General features: G+C 44.9%; 2 protein-coding genes across 2 annotated transcripts; one reads left to right on the top strand and one right to left on the bottom strand.

Moving 5' to 3' along the window:
- Positions 1 to 7,119: 7,119 nt before the first annotated feature.
- dnajc15 (DnaJ (Hsp40) homolog, subfamily C, member 15) lies at positions 7,120 to 14,773 on the bottom strand. Its single transcript, XM_067255297.1, has 6 exons — positions 14,641 to 14,773; positions 14,280 to 14,331; positions 12,849 to 12,922; positions 11,793 to 11,872; positions 10,495 to 10,565; positions 7,120 to 7,671 (listed from the first exon to the last, which is right to left on the bottom strand). The coding sequence occupies exons 1-6, from the start codon at positions 14,743 to 14,745 to the stop codon at positions 7,601 to 7,603; spliced, it is 453 nt and encodes a 150-aa protein (XP_067111398.1). The 5' UTR covers positions 14,746 to 14,773; the 3' UTR covers positions 7,120 to 7,600.
- A 164-nt stretch (positions 14,774 to 14,937) lies between these two features.
- Positions 14,938 to 24,453, top strand: epsti1 (epithelial stromal interaction 1). The gene is made up of 11 exons (XM_067255284.1): positions 14,938 to 15,104; positions 15,417 to 15,466; positions 15,667 to 15,750; positions 16,012 to 16,085; positions 16,277 to 16,360; positions 17,193 to 17,266; positions 18,076 to 18,160; positions 20,292 to 20,375; positions 20,869 to 20,942; positions 21,111 to 21,301; positions 23,780 to 24,453. Exons 1-11 carry the CDS (start codon positions 14,938 to 14,940, stop codon positions 23,908 to 23,910), a joined length of 1,098 nt encoding a protein of 365 aa, XP_067111385.1. The 3' UTR covers positions 23,911 to 24,453.
- The last annotated feature ends 315 nt before the right edge of the window (positions 24,454 to 24,768 follow it).

The following is a 24,768-nucleotide window of genomic DNA, read 5'->3' as shown; positions in this document are numbered from 1 at the left end:
CTTAGGGGCACACACACGAGGATCATGTAGACAACACGCAAGGCCGTCCTGGGGATGCGCACGGGCGACTGTTTGTGTGTGTGTGTGAGGAGGGGACATATGTAGAACACTAACAGCTGATAGAAGTTGAACCCGAACACTCTCAGGCTGACCCATTGCTCTGTGTGTGGGTTTGTCTCTGTGGGCCACGCAGCCTTGATGAGCTTTATTCCTAGGAAAAAAAACTGGAACAGAACTAAACGTAAAGGATCCCAGATGGACTTTGTGGAGGATTTATAGACACTGAAGAAGATAGATCCACTGGATGATATATCTACTGACAGGAGCAAGCAATGGCTACCAAGACAATAACTGGGACCCAGCATTCCGAACCAGGACATTTTCTAATACAAACCTTTCCTCCCCCTCTCTCTCTCTCTCTCTCTCTCTCTCTCTCTCTCTCTCTCTCTCTCTCTCTCTCTCTCTCTCTCTCTCTCTCTCTCTCTCTCTCTCTTTCTTTCTTACCCCTGCCCCCAGACCACCACCTCTCCCCCAACCATCCTCAACGCTACTGGACTGGGCTGTAACTCATCTGTCAGCAGGTCCAGGAATGCTGTTCTACTCCGAAAGGTACAACAAGGGGAGTGAGGGTTTAGGAGGGAGATTAGAGCCGGATAAGGCCTCCAGCACTAGCCCCTGTGACCCCTCCCCCCCCCCATGGTGCTGAGGAATTGAAAGCTGAAAAAGATGGTTTCACACTCAATAACTCCAGCTCTGGCTCCAGCGCTTCGCTTCTCTCTCTTTCTCTCTCTCTCTCTCTCTCTTTCTCCCCCGCTCCTGTTTCTCTCTCTTTCTGAGGCCTAGGACTGACTGGGCTATGTTCACATAATCTTTCAAACGGAGGCTCCCTCTCTCCCTCTCTTTGTCTAGTTTCTCGTGTCCTGTAGACTGGTGTTCTCTTCTGCCACAGTATATACAGTCTCTACATATGTTTCTTTTTTATCCAATAAAAATGTTTTTATCCAAATGGGACAGTTTATTCTGTTACTTTAAAACCAGATCCTCTGACAAGCTAAGCGTTGATATGTTAGATGAAGGCAAGTAATAAAACTAAAAAACTGATCACAAAATTTGAAAGATAATTTTCTATTATCCTTGATGATTTACAGTATGTCTATGTGTTTGATCTAGTTCTTCTGAACTGGTTAATAAGTGTATTTTTAACTAATAAAATTAAAATGTATATGATTTGTATAGCTCTTTATACAAGCATTGTCAAAGAGGGCTTCACATATGCCCATATAACTTGATAATAAAACGTATAATAATTGCTATGTCTTTTATGATACCATATAGTGTCCCTTGCCATAGAATACTACATGAACATTAACTAAATTAATAGCAGATGAAAAGGAGAGACTCTTCTCTGTCTAGAATGTCTGGTCATAACATCTGATGCTGTGTATCGAATTAGGACCGACAGCACACTGTCAATTCCACTTCACAGCAAATATGTGTGATGCAACATGAGGAAACTATAGTGGAGTGTGTGTGTGTGGATGTGAGTTTATGGGAGGACTTTGACTTGCCTGGGACTGACCTCTTTCTGACTGCCCCGTAGATCATCATAGTAACCATGGAGATGAAAGTACAGCATGTACCTGTCATAAAGAGGCAAGGCAGAAGAGAGAAGATTCTTTGTTAGCCCTGAGCTAACAAATAATAGTTATGTAGTGTGTATGTGTGTGTATGTGTGTGTGTGTGTGTGTGTGTGTGTGTGTGTGTGTGTGTGTGTGTGTGTGTGTGTGTGTGTGTGTGTGTGTGTGCATAAGCGTCTGTATACAATATGTGTCAAGAGCTTGTTTGAGTGGCGGAAGATAAAATAAACTATAAAAAGTAGGACATGCTGCACTGTAGCTATGGTTATGTTTCGATTCTCTCCATCAAACCCTAGCTTCGGAGGGCCAACTGTTGTGTAATGGAAGCTTCGAATAATGGTCAAACGTTTCTCTTTTAAAGGAAGGAATATTTTACTCTCCAATAAGAATCAATGTTACAAAGAAGAAGAATTTCGAATTAAACAATTAGTTAGACAATGGCAGGTTCTAGCGACTGCACTTGACTTCATAGAATCACTACTAAACTAATGAGACAACATTCACACATCACTTCCTGCACTTCAAAATAAAAGCATACCCTTTCACATTATACACCTTCAAATTAACATCAAATTGCCATAAATAATGAACTGTTCTTAAACTAAACAACATAAAATCAGTTAGTTGGAGCATGAATGGAGATATTGTACAGGATAGCCATCCTTCCCCCACGTTGTCCAACCTCAGGGAGGTATATTTACCACAATCGGTGTTTGATGCCTGGCCATGTGGCAGAGGTTTTGCTGGCTCTCTCGATGCCAAAGAGTCCTGCAGGTCCACACAATTCCACGCCAGTTTACAGCTTTCATCTGGGGCACGTTAATCAGAGGGTCAGAATCTCCAGCTGTACACGCACAAATGAATGACGGTGTCACATTTTCCTTTCTGCTTTTTGCTTTGTTTGCCAATTAAATTTTTTGGTCCATGGTAAAATATTTCCTCCCCACATGAGGATACTTGCTTAGTCAGCTCTATGCTGAGCTTGGGTGAAATGTAAACACGTTCTAGGATTGAGCTATTTCCACGATCTCAGAATGATAGTTTCAAATCTTTAATTAATCTGCATGCAATCAGTCACCAGCAGCATAATCATGTGAAGAAGGACTGATTATGTGGGCATGCCCTTGAAGGCTTATGAATATTAACTCTATGAATTACCATAATCTGATTCTCCTTTCCCAATTTAGCTTTGTGTGTGTTGATTAAAGATGTGTTTAATAAATTAAAAAATGCCATTAACCCTTTTTTTTTTTTATGTATGCGTTAATCTATGTATTTGTCTGTTTGGGAAATAGACATTCCCTTTTAAGAAGAGGGATCCAATTGAGGATGTCAGTGTGGGTAGAAGGGTAGTTAGCACAGCCGTCAGGGATATGATGAAGTGTTTCTAAACATATGACAGGTTCAGGTGCACGTGCGGCCCTACAACACTGTCCTGGAACGACAGAGCTGTCCTGTGTCTGTGGGCAGCAGGGATTTACCGCTCTCTTAAAACAAGCCCCCAAAACGTCAACACTGGCAGCCGGAACAAGATTTGTTGAATCAGCGTAGCACAGTATTGATATGAATGTTGAATTTTCGGACACCACCTTCGCCCCAGCTCTCTCTGCCTGGCTGCCTGCCTGTGCATGTGCTCAAGTCCATCTGGTTTTTCTACACGCCGCAGACCACAAGCTGGGCTCTGGATCCTCCATCTACAGCCTGGGATCTCTGTGCTTCTCTTCTCGTCTTGATAGCATTTGCTCAGTGTCCCTTAGTTGGAGGCAGGAGGCCAGGTTCATGAGCCGCTACTGATGGAACATTCTGGAACGACGAACGGCCAACTGGCCGATCGCTAACATGATTGACGCTTTACTAGTGTCGGCAGACAGCCCCGTCATGGCCTCGCGTTCTTTATTCTCCTCTTTGCCCCCACCCTTCTCTCTTCCCCATTTCCAGAATACGCCATTTACAATGATCAATCTCTCTCGATGTCTCTCTCTTTCTCCCTCTCTTTATACTCCTCCAGTGTATGTGGGTGACATCATGGGTGAGTATCAGTCTTGGTGGTATATCTCTGTCCTGTCAGGCTGGAAACAAGATTACTGTCTGGGGCCTTAATGAGATCCAGGAATAATTTTTTTGCCGTCTTCCTCTCCTCCCCCTCTTCCTCCCTCCTCACATTCCCAGCTCAGCGGGTCTTCGTGTTGTTGTTGTTTTTCTTCTCATCCTCTCCCTCCAGTTTGTTTCCCTCTGTGCTTCAGCGTATGAGTAAACAATCCGAGGTGAATCCGAATAATACCTCGCAGCTGGGAGATTGCATCATGTGAGACATTTGGTGACATTGGTTTTTATTTACAAGTTACAACCGTCGTCCATTTTCCCAGAGGCGAGCAAATGCCTGGGAGCAGCATGGAACCAGCCTGGCTGCCAACCAGCCTCGCAGCCAGGAGAGCTGTCACTTCTCTCTGCTGGACCACACCGTTGCACAGATGATTGCACTGTGAGGAAATTAAGAATTTAATCGTGTGTGTGTGTGTGTGTGTGTGTGCGTTAGAGAGACAAAAGGAGAGATGTTAGGGGAGAAAAAGAAAGGGAAGGACTGAGTGTGTGCGCGAAGCAGAATTAGCTGTGCTGTGGTGTAAACGCTGTCTGTCTGACAGCTGTAATTAGCTCTGCTGCTTTATGTTCGGCTGTTGACGGTGTTCAGATGTCTCCCATTTCCACCTGTTAAATTGTCGCGCCAATGTCATGCCTTTTCGCCGACGGCTTACTCTGAATGTGTTGTCTGTAATTATGGCTTCCAGGCGTTACTGTATGAGTAGCGGCCTTACTATTACACAGCCACATGTAGGCATGTGTTTGACTGAATATCTGTCAGTACTGGCTTTGTTATTCAACTCACAGAGTACAATAGATATTATGCACCGGATCTATGAAGGGGCACGGTGGACATCTACGTTTTACCATCACGCGTTTCATGGACAGACAGAAAAAGTATAGTGCAGACGTGGGGCCATCCCTGACAAAGCCTCTGGCTTTTGTAAGACAATACGCACATCAGTCAGCCTGCTTCACGGTCATGCTAGACGGCCCAGCACTCCGGTCTGCTCTCTCCCTGCCAGACACATCTGATTCAGTAACTTCTCTCGCTGGCCTACATCGGAAGAGCGGTGGTTGACAGGAGAGAGAGAGAGTGAGTGTGAGTGTGTGTGTCAGAGAGAGAGAGAGAGAGAGAGAGAGAGAGAGAGAGAGAGAGAGAGAGAGAGAGAGAGAGAGAGAAAGTGTGTGTGTGTGTGTGAGAGAGAGAGAAAGTGTGTGAGAGGGAGAGAGAGAGAGAGAGAGAGAGAGAGAGAGAGAGAGAGTGAGACAGACAGAGTGAGATGGAGAGAGTGCTGAGAGACAGCCGAGCACGAGAGAAAGGGGTGAGTGACACAAGAGCAAAGCCCTGTCAAGACGAAGAAGAAAAACGCTGAGAGGGAGATAAGAACTTAGGGAGAGTTTTCCATTTCACCGTGGTGAGAGAGAATTTATAGTTTTATATTTGGGGGAGCGAATGTGGTCCAGGAGGCTAACTGGTTCGCATTGACATCGTCCCAGTCACGCAACACGCTGCATGTGATACGACCTTTATTAAAGCTTTATCTGCACAGAAAAGTTTGCTTACTGAGGATTTAGTGCAAAAGTTGAAAAACAACATCAACTTTACTCTGATCTGACCCTTACCCATATTGTCTAACTATGTCATTCGTACTGTCGTCCTGTTTCATCGGGTTACATCACCAGACACAGAAGACCAAACTGAAGCCTTCTGTTCGTCCTGAGCCCCATAACAGGTAGCTTGAGAGGCTGAAGAGCACTACTTGTTCATGTTGACATTGTGTAATGATGAAAATAACAGAATGCTGAATAACAGTTGCTTAGCAACCTCCATCTGGTCAATCACTCGTAGGAGAGAAAAGCAGTCAGCTATTATCATCTTCTGAGCAGATACCAGTGTATCTCTGCGTTATTTAAAGAAAAAAACAAGCACTAGAATAATGCGAGGACATTACATTAACTTATTTACAAAAGTATTATGATCAAACTATTTAATACAGCTGTTTTATTTATACTTTGACAATATTTACAGTAGTCAATGGTTTTGTGTTCATGATCTATTAATAATCCTTTTGTCTGATGTAATTCCTTTTTCTGGTTAGAAAGTGGACATAAAACAATAAATATAATATGACAAGTGGTTTATTTTAGGCTATTATCACCATAGAACAGATCAAGGGGGTAAGGAAGGGGGTGCATGGATGGAGGCCGTTCCAGCTGTGGGTCCCCCTCGCCCTGACACAGACAGCAGAGGGGAGACATAAAAAAATATAAATAAAAAGCCTGTCAGTCACAATGCCAGTCTGTCAATCAAAGTCTCTCAGTCTATATCTGTCAGCTTGCTCAAGTCTGTATCAAGCAGCTGGTCTAGCTACTTGTTTCAACTCAACCGTACTGCAGTGGAATCTTAACGTCGACAAACTGTCTGGAGAAATACCTCCGTCTGTCTGAGTTTGCAGTCCTCCAAGCATCCATTGCAGCGTGGCTACAGTACGCTTCGCGAAGCCTCCGATGGACTTGTGGATCCACGAGCCTTGCCCCTCATGCTTGCACTATATAACTCAAGCCGCTAAACCCAGGTTTCATGAGCTGTGACTTCCTCTCTCTCGACGTGGTGGCGCTGTACAGACTCAGAGAACGGACACCTACGACGCAGTATGAGGCTGGCCGAGCAGGGGGGCCAGGGACACGATACCAGGGGGGCGAGAGGGGGGTGAAGAGGTGAGAGAGGGGCAGGGTGAGGGAGAAAGTCGGCCATAAGGACTCACAGCGAGAGGAAGGGCTGGAAATAGCTGCAGCCACGGGAGGGGGAGGTGGCAGAACAGGCCTTACCGAGCTCCATCAAGCCAAACTCGCATGCAACACAAACACACTCTCTTTCTCCAACTGAATGCATTAGTTATTAATCCGTATGCATTGTATGTAGGCAAGACCTCACAACAGGCACATACAAAAGGAAAAAAGGAAATGCAATACCCGGCTAGGAAAGATTGTTCCACCCCCATGTAAGCAGCTCATTACACACACACACACACACACACACACACACACACACACACACACACACACACGTGGGAGAGAGCAAACTGTTTTTATGTAAACGAGAGAAATGAGTGTGTGAGATGTGTGATCTCAGTTAGTCATCTCCATTAGTTAGGCTCTGGACCCTGCTAATGGAAAACAGGAGGATTGAAAGGAAGAAAGAATTAGAGATAAAGAAACTATACAGAGAGAAGATGCAAGGGAGAAAATAACAGGATGGGAAAACTCAACTGAGGACAGAGTGGAGAGATGGAACTAGAGCTGTTTGGTAGAAGCTTCAGGAGAATTCATAGTACAGAACAGGGACTAATTATGACCAGAAAAACATTAAATCAGACACAATGAGTCATTGACTGCCGGTACATAAAATGCTTTATTCAGCAATCTCCGATAAATTACTAATGAGCTTCTTCAAAAACATGCACACTTTCTCACACACACGCCTGTCTCTCAAAGCTCCACATTTCACATTTAGTTCATTTCATTTGCATGGCCATATTCTGCAATGTCATGGTGGAAGGATTAGGTTACTGTGAAATCTGAATTTGTTATTCTAGAACTATTTACAGAATATGGGGCTGTACACTTGCTATACAGGCCATATCAATGTTATTTAACTGATACTCCTTATGAAAACAAAACTAGTCCATTTACAAACCACACCAATAATTTACACTAGAATAATAAAATGTCTAATTGTGCAGATCCTGCTTTCTGAGGGCACCCAGAAGGTTGGATGGAGGACAGGTTCTGAAGGTTAGATGGTCCGGATCAGAATATCAGGTTCTGAAGGTTAGATGGTCCAGGTCAGAATGTCAGGTTCTGAAGGTCAAGTGGTCCGATCAGCGACGAGACTCTTTGTCCAGCAGATCTTTTGCTTCGTTGATCTTGGCAGCCAGATAAGGAGATCCACCTGCAGAGAGATCAGACAGCCCTCATCAACACACAACCCTGCTTTTGCCTCTCCCTTCCACACCTCAGTTTGTTCCTCATCTGTTCAAAAGCTGTTTTACATCCCCTCAGACCGTTTTTTTGTATCCTAGTGACTGGCAGGTGTGCAAACACACACACACACACAACACAACACAATTGACTGAGGCAGTCTCAGTCATTAGCCTTTTGCAGTGCTGTGGTCACATTCAATCTCCATCCAGCATAGCGTATGCCTGCCTGCGTTTACACACACACACACACACACTGAACTCTGTGCACCAGGTACACAAGCACAGAAGAATCTTTGTGACTCTGCTAGGTGTGGTGTGTGTGTGTGTGTGTATGTGTGTGTGTGTGTGTGAGACACCTAAGGCATACTAGAGTCATCTCACAGGGTCAATGAGCAGAGCATCCTGGGAGACAAGTCTGCTCTTAGACACCACTGCTGCAGCCGGAGGCTGGACGACAGAAGGGTGTGTGTGAGCATGTACAAAACCAAATATAAATGCATGTGCTGCCCTTCTCTGGTGATAATAGTCATGTAGTAGTGATGAGTGATGAGTAATAATTTGACATTTAGTTCTTTTTAGCAAACGCTCTTATCCAGAGTGACTTACAGTAAGTACAGGGACATTCCCCCCGAGGAAAGTAGGGTGAAGTGCCTTGCCCAGGGACACAGTCATCTTGCACGGCCGGGAATCAAACCGACAACCTTCTGATTGGTTGCCTGATTCCCTAACCACTCAGCCACCTGACCCCCCCAGGAAAATTAGTTATTGGGATAGTCCAGGACAATGCATATGGCCTCAGAGAGGAGGAGTGTGTGTGTGTGTGTTCAGTAGCAGAACATATTTGGTGTAATAGCAAGGAGATTCATTAGGGGCTCAGCACTTGGCAGAGGCGCAGATAGACACGTACATACAGAGGCAGGGTTTTAATACGATTGAATTGAAAAGAATGACAGAGTGAACGACATCAAATATGTCACTGAGACATTCAAGTTAACCCTGGACATCCTCATTAGCTCACAGTCAGGATTGGTATGAAAGCTAGTTCAATCATCATTCCATCCTATCACCCTGACCAGAGACCAGTCGTGCACCATTCCCCTTCCAGACTGACATCGAGCAGATTTACGGGATGGCAAACAAAGCATTTAGTAGATCTCTGCAAGATAATGCATGTTTATCCTCACAATCACGGGTGACAGGAGCCTCCCTGTGAATGACATGCTTCGAATGAATAGATGGGTCTGGTAGGCTCAAATCAGTCATGTGGTCATTTTCGATAAGACCATTACTGAGACACACGCTACTGCTTCAGAGTTATACATAGACACCGTGTCTAGGTGTGACAGCACTGATGAATGGGACTGGGCAGACTGTGGGAGAAACGCCGCTATCTCAGGAGAGACTAAACCACAGGGGACAGAGACGGAGAGAGAAGCCGAGAGAGAGAGATGCGAGGCCCCGGGAAACAAACGCAAGATTAGCGTGGAGACGGAAAGAGCAGCGTCACCTTCTGCTGCAACAAAACATCCGAACCACGCCCTTGCTGGGAGAAGGGCATGCTGGGTAATAGCCTCTAGTGCTTCCCCCCCCCCCTGCCTTTTAGACCATATTTCACATCCTCCCCCCCCCTCCGGTGCCTCTCTCACACAGCGTCTTCACGCTGTGCCTCCGGCTCCCCCTCCCCTTCCCCTAAGTCACCTCTCCTCCCTGTCCTTATCGCCCAGAGTCAGATAGGAATCCCACAGGCCATTTCTCATTTCACAGTGAGTAAAACTACCCTGTGCTTGTGTGTAAACTTCTGAAAAGGAAAACCCATACCTCTGTGTGTGTGTGTGTGTGTACACCTCTCAGGAGAGGGAGAAACGAGGGAAGCCATTAACCTTGAGCAGCGCTAAAACGTGTGCAGGAGAGGGAGGGAGGGAGAGGGGGAGTAAGAGGAGGGGAGGAGAAAGGTGGAGTGTGGAGGGTGAATGCACCAGCCAGCTGACATGAATGCCCTGTTTCGAGGTTTGATAGCCTGTGGTTCTAGTTCCGGAGGGCGCAGAGGTCATCCAGCTGTTCGCTGACGTGTTTCTATGCTGTCATCAAACTCCCAGATCTTTAAAAAGGTACTTCACCGATTGTTCAATTAACTTTGTTTATCCCGAAAGACGTTCAAGGTGTTCAGTTAACTGTGTTTGCACAGTTAGAGGTAACATAAAAAAAACTAACATATTTTGCGTCTTCCTTGTAGTGCCATTTATCCATCTAGATTGTTTTGGTGTGAGTTGCCAAGTTGGAGATATTACCAGTAGATGTCTGTCTTCACTCACTACTGGAGCTAGTTGGCACTCAGCTTGCGGTGCTCACATAACACATTACAATACATCTTTCCAATTTTGAACACAGCAATGTCTCCCTCCAGAAATCATGACCTGCTTACTCCAGATAATCCCCAGACCTTGTTGTGCGCAGTTTCATCTGGAACCATTTTCTTTCTACAGTACTTCTTATATCAAACTGCTCACAACAAGGTCTGGGGATTATCGAGTAACCAGGTCATGATTTCTGGAAAGAGACGTTGCTGTCAGTTGAATTTTTCAACTGTGTTTTTTGGGGTGCTTTGAGCACCCCAAACGCCATTATTTTTTGAGAGAAGGCAGACGTTTCCAACACTCAGAAAATCACACTGAAACAATCTAGATGGATAAATGGCACTACAGGGAAGAAGAATTTTCTTTTCTTTTTTTAGGGGTGAACTGTCCCTTTAAGGATTGGCTAAATGTTCAGTGTGGTTAAAGGCTTAAACTCACCTTTGTCTGGGTGATTAAGGACCATTATCCTACGATGGGCATCCCGCGTCTTCACCTTAGTGCTGGTAGGACTGTGGTAGACCAGACATACACACACAGTTAATAACATTTCTCTGAATCACACTCACCACAAATTTACAGAGGGTCCAGAGCCCCATCTAGTGGCCACAATAGGAACTGACTGGTTTGGGCATGGGGAGTTTATTGGCAGGTTTGGGTTACACTTCCACAAAAGCCACATAATGTCTACTACTAAAAAGGCAATTGTAATATTAACTTGTTATATTATTTTGTTAAATTGCATAAGCAGTGCTGCCAGATTCAGTGTTCCGGCTGTGTTATGACAGGAGCCAGCGGTGAGCTCAGCTAGAAAACACAATGACTGACAAAACACATAATTCAGACTGATTATCACACACACACACACACACACACACACACACACACACACACACACACACACACACACACACACACACACACACACACACACACACACACACACACACACACACACACACACACACACACACACACACACACACACACACACACACACACACACACACACACACACACACACACACACACACACACACACACACACACACACACACACACACACACACACACACACACACACACACACACACACACACACACACACACACACACACACACACACACACACACACACACACACACACACACACACACACACACACACACACACACACACACACACACACACACACACACACACACACACACACACACACACACACACACACACACACACACACACACACACACACACACACACACACACACACACACACACACACACACACACACACACACACACACACACACACACACACACACACACACACACACACACACACACACACACACACACACACACACACACACACACACACACACACACACACACACACACACACACACACACACACACACACACACACACACACACACACACACACACACACACACACACACACACACACACACACACACACACACACACACACACACACACACACACACACACACACACACACACACACACACACACACACACACACACACACACACACACACACACACACACACACACACACACACACACACACACACACACACACACACACACACACACACACACACACACACACACACACACACACACACACACACACACACACACACACACACACACACACACACACACACACACACACACACACACACACACACACACACACACACACTACCTGATTCCTAGGATGAGGCTGGCCTCACGTTTGGTCATCTTCTGCTCAAACCCTCCTTTGTAATAATGGGAAGAGAAAGCCTGCAGTAGAGAGAGAGAACACACATTAAGGGCTGCTACTCCAGTAGACCCTTGTGCAGCCACAGACAGTCATTATCCATTTAGGTTCAGGGACCAATGTGAGGACACCTAATCAAACAACATACGGCGACACTTTCAAAACCACATTTGCACAACTTGAAATACGGACACCGCTCAGCACACCTGCGTGTTAAACTGCTCATTCCACAATCATGGGCATCAACATGGACATTTTTGACACTGTTTCCGTGACTGAAGTCACTTTTCTGGGAAGGCTTTCCAGTAGACATTGGAACACTGACGCTGGATTTACATTTAGCAGACGCTCTTATCCAGAGCGACTTGCAGTAAGTACAGGGACATTCCCCCCCGAGGCAAGTAAGGTGAAGTGCCTTGCCCAAGGACATAACGTCATTTCGCACGGCCAGGAAACGAACCGGCAACCTTCTGATTAATAGCCCGATTCCCTAACCGCACAGCCGTCTGACGGATTTGCTTCCATTCAGCCACAAGAGCATGAAGGAGGTTGGGCACAGATGTTGGGTGATTGGACCTGGCTTGCAGATGGTGTTAGACTTGATTGCGAATGTGGTTGAGGGTGTTTGGATCTGGGATCTACTGTATGCAGGCCAGTCAGATTTTTTCACGGCAAACCCGATAAAAAAAAAAATCTGTATTAACTTGCTTTGTGCATGGGGGGCATTTTGAAGCGGAAACAGCAAAACGACCTCCACCAAATTGTTGCCAGGAAGCTTGAAGTACATAAGTCTGGAATGACATGTTATGCTTTATATCAATGCTAAAGGCTTTTAGCACCGACTAGGGGCTCTAGGCCAAAACCAAGAAAAAACAGCCCACATTGTCACCTGACATTCATAATGACCCCGTGGACAAAGCGAGGTCCATATGGAAAGGTTTTGCAGAGCTTGGTGTGAAAACGCTGTCTCTGTCTGGAAATGTGTTTGTGTGCGCTCACCGACGTAGGCATCTTCTTCACGGTCTCGGAGAAGACTTGTCCCAGCGGCTTCCACAGCTGGAATGCATAGCGACCTGCAGAGGGAACACACGTCACATCACCTAAACATGACGTCAATATTAAACAAGGCCGACAAGGATGATGGTGGCTACGTCTCTGATATGTCTACCCTAATCGACCTTAGAAGGCAACATGGAGGTGGTCGAACCACTGCAGTGAACCACTGAGAACCAGCTAGGCTGTGTTTCGGGAAAAGTGTTTGTCTCCAGTGTGAATGGGGCACTGATGGTGATGGTTAGCTGCAATGGAGGAGGAAGTATGGTCCGGTCCAAACCAGCACTAAGCCAGTTCAGCACTGCAACCCAGCCAAACGTTCAATGTTTATGTACCCGAGTCACACAGCCAGCCAGCCACAACCACTAACCCAGAGACCTGCTGCCAGCACAGTAAGACCCTGCGAAGAGACGAGATTCAACAGATCAAAAGTCCTCGCTCAGACACCGAGCTTAAGGAGTAATCATGAGCTTATTGATCATGTGCTGATCCACATATTTGCCTGTTAAAACTCTTGATTTGAGGTTTTGCTTCCCAGAAAGCTACATGCTAGGGTTTAGTGCCGTCTTTCCAAGAAAGTAAATAGTGCACACGCACAAGCATTGACTTGATTAATAAACAACTCTTAGAGGACTCCTAACCTGACCCGCTAAATGGATTGTTAGACTTATCCATCTGGAAACTGTTTAGAAAAGGATAAGCACTTTCAAAAAAGATAATTGGGAGGCAATTGGACGAACCATCTGTCTATCACAGTCTAACTTCAATCACACTAGTAGCTGTCTGTAGTTTGTCATGGAACTCTGATTGGTCCGACCACTGTGATTTGGGCACAAACATGTAACTTGGAGCTTGGCGAGATGGACTGTCACATGATCATGATCTTGCAAATCCAGCTGTTTTGCAAGGTTACCATTAGAGGAATCCCTTTCTGACCTCCCTCTCCCTCTGGAGTAGATCTATGGAGAGCAGGGTGGCTGGGTCACATTCAAAAATATTCTGGGAACCACTGGCAGAAGGTCTACTCTCTCAATAACATGGACATCGACACTTCTGCAATATCATCTCTGGCTGACAGCAAATTCCAAAGATAATCATACAGGCTAGGACAAGTTTCAGAATTGATTGCTAAACAGTCATGGAGACAGACATGTTAAAGGCTACCGATGGCAACAGTTGGATAAGAAAAGAAACATGAAAGAACTATGCCAGTTTCTTCTCCCAGTGTCTGAGGTCAAATCAAACCTCATCCACACTCCTCTCCCACATTCAGGTGGACGTGGGAAGAAAATTGTTAATCGTCTCCCCAGACTTCAGTTAAGTGTAACTTTCTGATATTGGCTAGGTTAGGCTTCTAGCAAGGCCCTTCCTTCTTACCTGCAAAGCCTGCAGCCGCCACACCAAGACCAACAGCAATCAGAGTTCCACCCTGTAATCAAGCCATACAGTTATTGATGCTAGCTACCGCCGGTAAGGGGAGCAAGAGCTGTCACAAATTGCATACCATACTTGGCTAGCTTGGTAGCTAACAATGATTACAGAACTAACTGTTGTAATTTGAGTCTATTCCTAAACATTGTTCATTTTATTTCATTAGCAATCTAACTGATAGAGATTAGTTTGATTGAACTCAAGCAATGGGTGGTATTGGCTAGCACGCTGCTAACCTGACGCACCTGTCGGGCTAGCGCTCACTCTCCAAAAAAACAACCAAACATATCAAGATCAGTATACTCACAAATCGTTTGTCGATTTCTGCTTCACTTCGTACATTTGATTTGGATGTGTACTCAGCATAACGCATCACTTCGCCCTCCATGGCCGCTCCGCTCACGTTCGCCATGCTGATTCTGCGACTTCAAGGACACAACTACGGAAAGCCCACAAGGACATCATAAAGTTATATTTCGTAATGCAAAAAAAAGTCCAGTCACCTACTAGAAACAATATCCTGCTGTGGACACTATCACAACTGCTCTTCACCAGTCTTCAACGTAATTTTTGCTATTCGCAGTTGTCTTTCTTACTAGTCGTCATGGACCATAATCGGAACCAATACTCAAATAATCAAAAACATTCCACCAAATCGAGAGTTGATGGAGGAGCAAGTCATTTATCTGGAAATAATAATCCACCTGATGATGCCAGCTCAAACGGACCTGTCAACGAGCCTACACCTCAAGATCCAACGCACACTGAACAGTAAGTTGGCGTACAATGATTCGTTTGTAAAATAATAAATAACAAAAATATAGCTCTATATAATTCACTCCATGTTATGCACATAACATTATAAATTATAGTATTTACAGTAGGCTATAGCCTACACTACGGATTGGGGAATCATTTTGCGAATATGCGAAACAGATGAATAATGTTTCAAGTGCAGAGGATCATTTTATATTATTAAGAATTAAGCTCACTGTTTAAGTCAGTTTCACTTTCGTTTCCTGTTGCTCGACTAAAGAACAGAAAGCACGCATGCGCATACTGACATTTACCCTCCTCCCTCAGATTCACAGTGATACCACCTAATCCATCACGGCATAGTAAATTAAAGATGAGTAAGTCACCGACTCAAACATTTATCTTCGGTTTGAGGAGTCATTGTCATCGTCCAATCATTAGGTTGCACAATCGATTGAAGCAAAAGGATTTCTTTAACGCTGGTCATTGTTAATTAAAACAAGCATATACAAACAAGGTATCTCTTTTCATATCTATATATAATAGTATTATATGTCCACACTTCTTTCATATACAGTGGCACAGAAAGAAGAGGAGGAGCTTCAGAGATATAAGGAGGCCCACAGACCTGGCCCCATTCATCTGAACCCAGAGAGGCTGGGTAATGTGCTCATACACACACACGCACATACACACACACACACATACACACACACAAACACACACACACATACACACACACAAACACATACTCACACATGCGCACATACACACACAAACACATACACACACACAAACACATACTCACACACAAACACATTTGCGCAGACACATGCATGCATTTAACAACGAATACACTCACAGACATACCCACACAAATGCACACCTACAGAATGTAACTCATACTGAGTTATTACTCCAGGGGGAGCTGTATCATTGGTCGACGCCAGGGATAGACAGCTAGTTGAGTTACGCCAGTCCAAACTTCGGAAAAAGGTGCTCCTCCATTTATCCTATTAAATTAATGGATTAAATGTGTGCATTGTTTAATATGTATTATTGTACTTAAATGGATACTTTAAAGTTAAATATAGAAAGACACGCATGTGTTGTGGATGGAATTATGTATATTCCTTATCCATGAAGTCTATTTCTAAGAGTGACCTTTTATTACCTTGTATGTGAAGTTGAAAATGGAGGAGATGGAGAGAAAGAGAAGACAGGAGGAGGAAGAAGAGATTCAAAGAATGAAAGACAAACAGAGGGAGAAGGTAAGTCGGGAGAGAATCATAGAAATCTATACCTCGTATGGAAGGAATGACGACTAAAAGGTGCTTTTGATGTAGTACTATATGCAGCCTGTAGATGTCCCTGCAGACAAGTAGGCTGAGCAGTCACGGTAATCCCTGAAGTGGTGCTGGATCCAAAGATTGTGCTCCCCACCCATCATTAAACAGATGAGGTATCTGTGATTGATGATGGCTGGTGTTTCCCCTGACCACAGGCGGCTGCAGAGAGTGCTGTCAGACATGCTCTCTTTCATGTCTGGCTGTCCTCTCTGTCTGATGGTGGGTGATGGACTGTAATAGTGGTTAATACTGGAGTGCTGGAGGCCAGTGGACCATACCGTTTTTTGACTGTGACCCTCGTGATTAAAGCAGTAGGAATTAGCCTGTGATCCACAGAATAATCAAATTACCCTGTTTATAGTCTTGGTCCAGTTGTAAGACTTGACTCTGCGGTGACTGGACTGAGCCCACAACTCTGTCCTGGGTCTGATCCATAGTGTGGGAATATATGGGCCCGGAGGGTTGAAAGTGGAGTTAAGTGCAGTTTATTGCTGGGTGGAGTGGTGTCGATTATGTGCCCATTTTGGAGTTAGATTAATCGGCCTCTAATGAAGCTAGTTAGTTTTGCTATTACTGTCATATTAGTGTAATAGTACAGCCTCCTTCCCAGGCCAAGGATTCGAAGTTCCATCCTGCTGTGCTGTGTGCAAATTGCCTCGGGGGGTTAGTCCCTCTGTACGTCACTCTGGATAAAAGAGTCTGCTAAATGAATACATGTGGAATGGAAATGGAAATGTGGTGCTTGTGTGTGCAGGCAGACAAACTGGAGGAGAAAAGAGTGCAGGAGGAACAGCTGAGGAGAGTGCAACAGAGAGAGATTCACTACAGGTATGTGTTTGTGTGTGTGTGTGTGTGTGTGTGTGTGTGTGTGTGTGTGTGTGTGAGAGAGAGGGGGGGGGGGGTGTATGTGAATGTGAGAGTGCTTTTTGTTGTGTTGTAAGGTTGAAACGTTCCTCAACAATCCACCACTGATCTCAGATCACTCTGAGAGAGCTTTCAACTTTCTAGCCGTGTGACAACTCATTCCACCAAACCTCCTGTGGGCATGGTTGCTGTTGCAGGTAACAGCTTTTGTAAGCTACTGTATTCCCCCTTTGACACCCCCTTTGACACCACCCAAAGGGGGTGGATGTGGGTTAGACACAGGTAAGCTCTGGGAAGAGAGAGCAACACAGAGAGTGAGAGACACAGAGAGTGTCAGAGGTCACCCTGCCCACCCTGAGTCACCCATCCACTTACAATATAAAGAGCGTCATTCCTATCATACATGACCTATCATATCTATAACCACCCCACCGTTTCATAGCCATACCCAAAACATTGTATTCTCTTCTGTATTTCTGTTCTGCTGATTTAAAAGCCCAGAGAATGAGATGTTAGACTCTGGGAGACTGTGAGTAGAAAGACCAGAGCTAAGGAGTCAGAAAAGAGTGAATTAGACGGTGACCAGAGAGATGGAGCCAGTTTGGTCAGAGACAGACAAACAAACTAGTCAACCTCTCTGTTTTTCTGCTTGCAGGAAGTGTCCTGTCAGCCTGTGGGGAACTTCACAGAGAGCACTGACACTCCAAACATCATCTCCATTTCAGACTCTCTGTCTGTGTGTGCTGACACTCTGTCACATGCTTTTATTGCAGGACAACTGACCAGTTCCTCCAGAGGTTTGAGAGGACATCCATACCTCCTGTGGCATCCAGCAGCGCTGCACACACGTCATCATGGGTAAGAAGGTGGCCACAAACAGTGTGGGTCGGCGTGTGAATCCGCATATGTGAGTGTGTATCCGTGTGTGTGTGTGTGTGTGTGTGTATGGGTAGGGCCCTGGGTTCAGCCTTGTTTCCCATAGCTGTGGCTGTGAGGTTGTAGTCTAAAACACAGGAGTAATTCACACCAATAGATCTGCCTTTGAAACGTGTTTTCTGAGTAAATACTATTCGCTCTGGCACTTTCATAGACCCTGGAGGACCGTGGATTAGCACAGCTCCAGAATGGTGAGGCCAGCCCAACCTGCTGAGCTCTCAGATCCCCCTACAATTATCTTCTGGTCAGAATCAGGACAGAACCGGGACACAGGCTCGTACCAGAGGCCCATTGCTGCATGGAAAGAAGTGCAAATAAATACCCAGAAAATAATTATATTTTTCTTTATACCACTTTTCCCTTGCTTTCTTTCTTTCCTTCTCTCTTCTGGTTATATGTTTTAAGATGATTCCTCCCTTTATTGCTTGCTTCTTATCAAAATGGTCTTATTCTGTCACCTCTCTGTCTGTCTCTCTCTGTCTCTCTCCCTCTCCTTGTGTCTGACTCCTACTCTTTCTCTCTTTTTCAATGTCTCTTTCCCTTTTTTAGTCAGTTTTTTAGTTTTCTAGTTCAGTAGAGTTCAAGGGACTTCCCAGAGTTCACTCAGTATGGATGGAGACAGAGAGACAGAGACAGAGACAGAGACAGACAGAGACAGAGACAGACAGACAGACAGACAGACAGACAGACAGAGAGGAGGTTAAGAGAGAATGAGAGAGAGCAGAAATAGGACTGTGTTGTAGTCAGAGTGGAGTGGAATAACCTGCGCTGGTGAAAGTACCTGGAAGAGAGCCAGGCTGCTGTCTATCAAGTAGGAATAAAGGATATATAACCTGCCATTAACACAATACAAATTGTTATGACATCATCCTTATTGTGTCCCAGTCTACCTTCCTCCATGGATTATTTGTGTGTGTTGACCGGTCATGTCACTCTCAGTCCAAAATGGTGCTACTAATATTTAGTTTCTAATTTTCTTTCCTTTCCTTCTTCCTTCCCTGTCCCGGTCGTTGTAACAGGAGAAATGTCCCTGACAGGAGACTACAGAATAGGTGGAGAGAGAAAGAGAGAGGAAAAGGGAAAGAGACAGAGACAGAAAGGCAACAGAGAGAGAGAATGGAAGACAAGGTTTCATACTGTACCAAGCGACTGTATTTTGTGGCAACATGCATCCCAGTCAAAATCGCACACGCAGCTCCTGTGGTGGACAGGGGAAATGTTTTCTTGTGCGGCTTTTTGCATTGTTGTGCACGTTTTTCTTCTTTCTTTTTCTTACTTCTCACATCATTGGGGGGGATGAATAAGAAAATGACCTCTCCTTCTTTGCCTCCCTTTCCATCACTCCTGACTTCATCTTTTGATCTCCCTCGTCCTCCCTTAACACAGCCTGCCCTACTTCTCTCTCTCTCTCCTTCTCTTCATGCTTCTTTTCCATTCCTGTCTCGGACTCTCCATCCCTCCGTCTCCTGTTTTGACTTCTTTCTTTCCCCATTTCCTCCTCTCCCGCCTTGCCACTCCCTCTCCCTGTCCTGACCTGGTCCTCTGGAGGCTCTCCAGGGCTGCAGAAACCGGATGCCCCTGACCAGACATCACAGACTGGGAGATGAAAGCCTGTGGCCCAAGGGGAGGGTGGAGAGGGCTGGGGAGGTGGCTGGGGAGAGAGGCGATTTTGCAGAGACTGGGGTCTTGATGTGGTTTTGAGTGGGATTCTGGGATCTGTTGTTCTTTCAGAGATGGCTCCATAAGGCAGATTGATCTCCCCTCATATCCTCTGTTTGTGTGTGTGTGTGTGTGTGTGTGTGTGTGTGCGGGTGTGCGTGTACATGCTTGTGTGGTGTGAGTGTGTGTTTACGTCTTAGCCTGTAATCTTCCCAGGGTGTGGGTAAAGGTCGGGCCACCTAGTCTCCTGGTTATCAGACCAGCAGAACAGACCCTGGTGCTGAGAAAGGCAAAAGATACCCAGGGACAGAGAGACAGGAAGAGCTAGAGAGACACAAAAAAGTCTGACAGACAGACGGACGGACTGTCTTACCCTCTCTGTCTCTCCCCTCAGGTGCGAGCACAAGATTACAGGGAGGACAGGAGGGCAGTGGAGAATGCTGCTTTGAAGCTGAAGAATGAGGAACAGAGGAAAAAGGTGAACGAGTGGGCCCATAAGGCTGGCTCATCCTTCAAAATCAAAAACTATTGATTATAGAGATACCCACTACTGACCTTTAACCAACTGCAGCCAAATAGTTCACGTTGTTTGACAGTAGAAACCATAATGTATTATGTACCCTAGAGTACTAATAATCATATATCTTGAAGAGGCAGAATGTCTGTCAATTGTCACGGTTGAATATTTACCATGTGACTGATAAGTATATCCTACATACTTATAACACTTTACCAGGTGTTTACTGTGTTTACCAAGGGTGTAAAGTATATATATATATATATATATATATATATATATATGTGTGTGCTGTAAATGAAGATATCAACCTCCTGCTTGGCAACCTTCTCATTTTACTTTGGAAATTGCTTAGGATTTAGCTGGCTAGCCAGGCATGTAGAGAGTTGATTGGTCTAACTGTAAATGACCATGGATCACATTGGTGCGTCTGGCCAACATGTATTTTTCCCAGAGTGAGGCACTGGAGGAGAGACAGAGAGAAGAGGAGAAGGAGAGGAGGAGAAATGTTCAGCAAGAACACAGACAGTGGGTGCCACATGTGATTTGAACTCAGTTGTTCCTTATTCCAGCTGTTAATATACATTTCTGTTCATCTTTAATTAAATGGATTTCTTAATATGGATATACATCATAGATATACTCCAATTAAAATGTTAGAAAAAAAATGTAGATCCATGTTTATGTCATGTTTAGGGTGAACGCGGCCTTCTTGGATAGGCTGCAAGGTCAGAGGTTGCAGGGGCAAAGAGAGATGGAGAGCCCTCCTATGGCTGAGGAGGTGTACAGCAGAGAGTGGGAGGCCCAGGCCCGTGAACCACAGCACCCCCCCACTCCTCCGGAGCCTGACCTAGCACAGGGCCCTGCAGTCTGGGCAGAGGAAGCTGGTGAGTTCCCTTCCCCTGGAAACCACTTCTACAGAGCTGGGGTTCTCTTGTCCTATCTTCTCTCTATGCCTGCCGGTGACTCTACCTTACTGATGTGATTGTATAACCTATTATACTAGATATGAGTTACTCAAGAGTTATGACAAAGAAACTAAGATCACTAGCCACAAATATTGACTCTGAAGACAGTTTTCATTTCATAGTTTACTCCGGAGTGTGTGTGTGTCAGTTTGTGTGTGTGTGTTGTTTTGTTTACCAGACATACAGTATACCGCCTGTGCAGTGATGCATGTTTTTCAAACTCTGAACATGACTGGTTCTGTTTCTGATTTAGTGTTTATTTGGAGGGGAAAAAATATGTTGTTAGAGCAAAGCATCAATCTCTCACCGGGAATGTGCATGCACTTGACTTGGGCCTTGACGAATGCGAGTGTAAATAAAACGAAACGGGCCTCGCCTCTGCACTCACTCAGACTACCCACTGTAGCGGCAGGAGGGCAGAGCTGGGATGCTGAGGAGCACATCGTCCCCCGGGACTGTAAACAAACGATACTGGAAGACAGCGATGTATCAACACAAGACACAAACCAAGACACATGGATTCAGATGTTGTAAACATTGTCACGTAGACACTGACCTAAGATGACACAAACACGCATGCCGGTACACACACACAAAGTGCGGTGTCGAATGTATTACTAGCTGTCAGGGAGGGAGGGGGTTTCTGTGCCAGCCTGCAGGCTGTGTTCGTCTGACAGGTGACTGGCCCTTGTCCAAACTCAAAGTGGTGAAAACAGAATGTTGTGAAACCCCGTTATTTGGATTTGGCATTCATTTGGATTGAGTCTGTGTCTACTGTGGTGCATTGTGTCTGAGTGGTGAGAGATTTGTATACTATCACTGAGTGTTACAGTCACACTTTGGAGTTTGCAGTCACAGAAACACTGGAATCTCACAGGAGCACTTGAGTCACTTGATTGACTGAGAAAAGCTGAGACTACTGTATGTTATCGTGTACGTCGAGGCCTGGATCAAGCTAGTACATGCAGCTGGCAACACCAGGGTTGTGGGTTCAAGCACCATACTCGAATCCCTCTTTACCCTGCAAACATCTGTAAACTAGCATCCACCTGCTACATCCACTACATTACATTTACATTTAGTCATTTAGCAGACGCTCTTATCCAGAGCGACTTACAGTAAGTACAGGGACATTCCCCCGAGGAAAGTAGGGTGAAGTGCCTTGCCCAAGGACACAATGTCATTTGGCAGAGCCGGGGTTCGAATCAGCAACCTTCTGATTACTAGCCCGCTTCTCTAACCACTCAGCCACCTGACTCCCACACTAGCCTTAATGAACCTAGCATACTAACCACCAGCGTCCGTTTGTTGTCATTCAACACATTGCACTATGTCTGTAGCCAGAGTTGATTGGCCTGTCATCTTCTTATGACGTATCTGAGCCTCTGAGCTTCCACTGCTGCTGGCAAGACAGGGACCTGTCGTGGAAGTTTTTGAGAGAATCAATCGTTTAAGCTGAAGTCGGGTGAAGTACAGAGTTAATGTTTATTTGACGTCGATGTAAACATAACGTTATCAGCATAACATCATCGACACACAAACATAAGACAATAACACAAGGACAATTCCATACAGCTCCATCTAGCATTCTAGAATGGAACCGGGAGAATCCAGCCCACCAGCACTACCCAGCTGATGGCCCTGAACCCCCCCGAACATTCTTCAACAGACCATTTTATAGATATAGCAAATCTCTTTGTTTATTGGTTAACTCCTAAGAACAATACAGTTGAATCCACATTGTCTCCAGACCAACTGTCTCTTCCTCCCTAGGTGACAAAAACTCTCCCAGGTCACCCAGACTTCCCGTCTCTAGACTTCACGTCTCCTAGTTAGGTGTCATAAAACTGCAAATGGCATCTCTACCAAATGGAGTTGAATCAACATTCATTGTATCAAGCTTCTTAACCAACTTTAAACTTATCTTAAAACACATTCATTGTACATAGGCCCAACATTTCTTTCACACACCCCCACACACAGAGACACACCCAGCCACACACACATCATCAACCCCTGTTCAAGCTCAGGGTATGAGGCTCAGAGAGTCACCAGGATCCCTCTCCTGGTCTGATTGGTTTCGATAGAGAGTGGTTGGAGAATTAGGATTGCACTGTTTGGTTGGACAGGCTGAAAGATGTTAGCAGAATGGCTGCTGTTGCAGACTTGGGTTTCTTTCTCTTTCCCACTGTCCCCTCTTCCCTCCATCTCTGTCGTTCTTTTCCTTTTGGATTTCTGTCCTTTCAGCCGGAACCAGGAGACACAGCAGAGCACGATGAGAGTGGAGGCTGAAACAGACCCTGAAGACGTTTGGGGTTCACGTGTGTTGGTGTGTGTGTGTGTGTGTAAGTGTGTGTTGGGATTACATTAATGCCTGACTGTGTTCTTTGGTTTCAGATGCTGATTATGATTGGGTTGTGATGAAGCTTCAGGCTCGTTTCCTTGACGTCGACAGAGATTTTCTGAAGGACATTGTCATCCAGTGCAGCGGAGACTACCTGCAAGCCTGCCAGTTGTTGCAATGCTAGTTCAGATTGAAGTTTTTACTTTTTAAGTGTGAAGTTTTGAAGTGTCATGTTTCTTTTCCTTTTGTACAAGTATAGGAACAGTACATTGGAGTTCTAGGTCTTTTGTGTCTCCACAGTTTCTTAGTGGTCTAACCTAAGTCCTATAAAGAAAGTATTATAAATACTTTCTAATTATGATACCTCTTCAGAACTGGATCTCTATGGATAATGTATAACCTCGAAAAGTGTGAAAACGTTAGATGGAAGTGTACCCCTTAATTGTCCTATAATCGGATATTTAACCATGATTTTTTTGTATGTTTATTATTTGTAATAGTATGTGGGTTTAGAGTGGGTTTATGCAGTCATTGTAAGTTTTTCCAAAAACAGGTTTTTAGTTACGTGAGATTGAACAAATTAGCCGTAAGTCAAAAATGAGTCATGATCTTAACATTCTTTGTTCAGTAACCAGTTCAGTGCGTGTGGATGGAAAAATTGGTCGACTGATACATGTGGCATTGTGTTTGTCATCTATGTTCGATAATTAAAGGAGCATGTGCAATATCAACAACAAGATGTTTCCTTGAGAAGTGAACTGTGTTTACGTAAACAAAAACATTCTCTCGTGGTGGGTACTGATAGCTAGTGATTTCAACTCTTCATATCTATGCTTACACCTTACCTCATATGACTCCTTTTGACTTTATTTCCTGACTATTCTTTCTTGAACGTGGTCATTATGGGGATCCAGTTTCAAAGCTGTACTTGTAATAAAGCAGAATTCAAGGTGAGGACTTGCCTTTTGCCCGTCTTCTTTGTCCTACTCTATGAGACTGGGTCCCCTAAGACTTTCTTACGTGTGGGACTGAGTTAGATCGT

The sequence above is a fragment of the Osmerus mordax genome, chromosome 2 (genome assembly GCF_038355195.1).
Source record: "Osmerus mordax isolate fOsmMor3 chromosome 2, fOsmMor3.pri, whole genome shotgun sequence".
Taxonomy (NCBI): Eukaryota; Metazoa; Chordata; class Actinopteri; order Osmeriformes; family Osmeridae; genus Osmerus; species Osmerus mordax.
The sequence above is the reverse complement of the archived record's forward strand: the minus strand, read 5'-3'. Positions and strand labels throughout refer to the sequence as shown.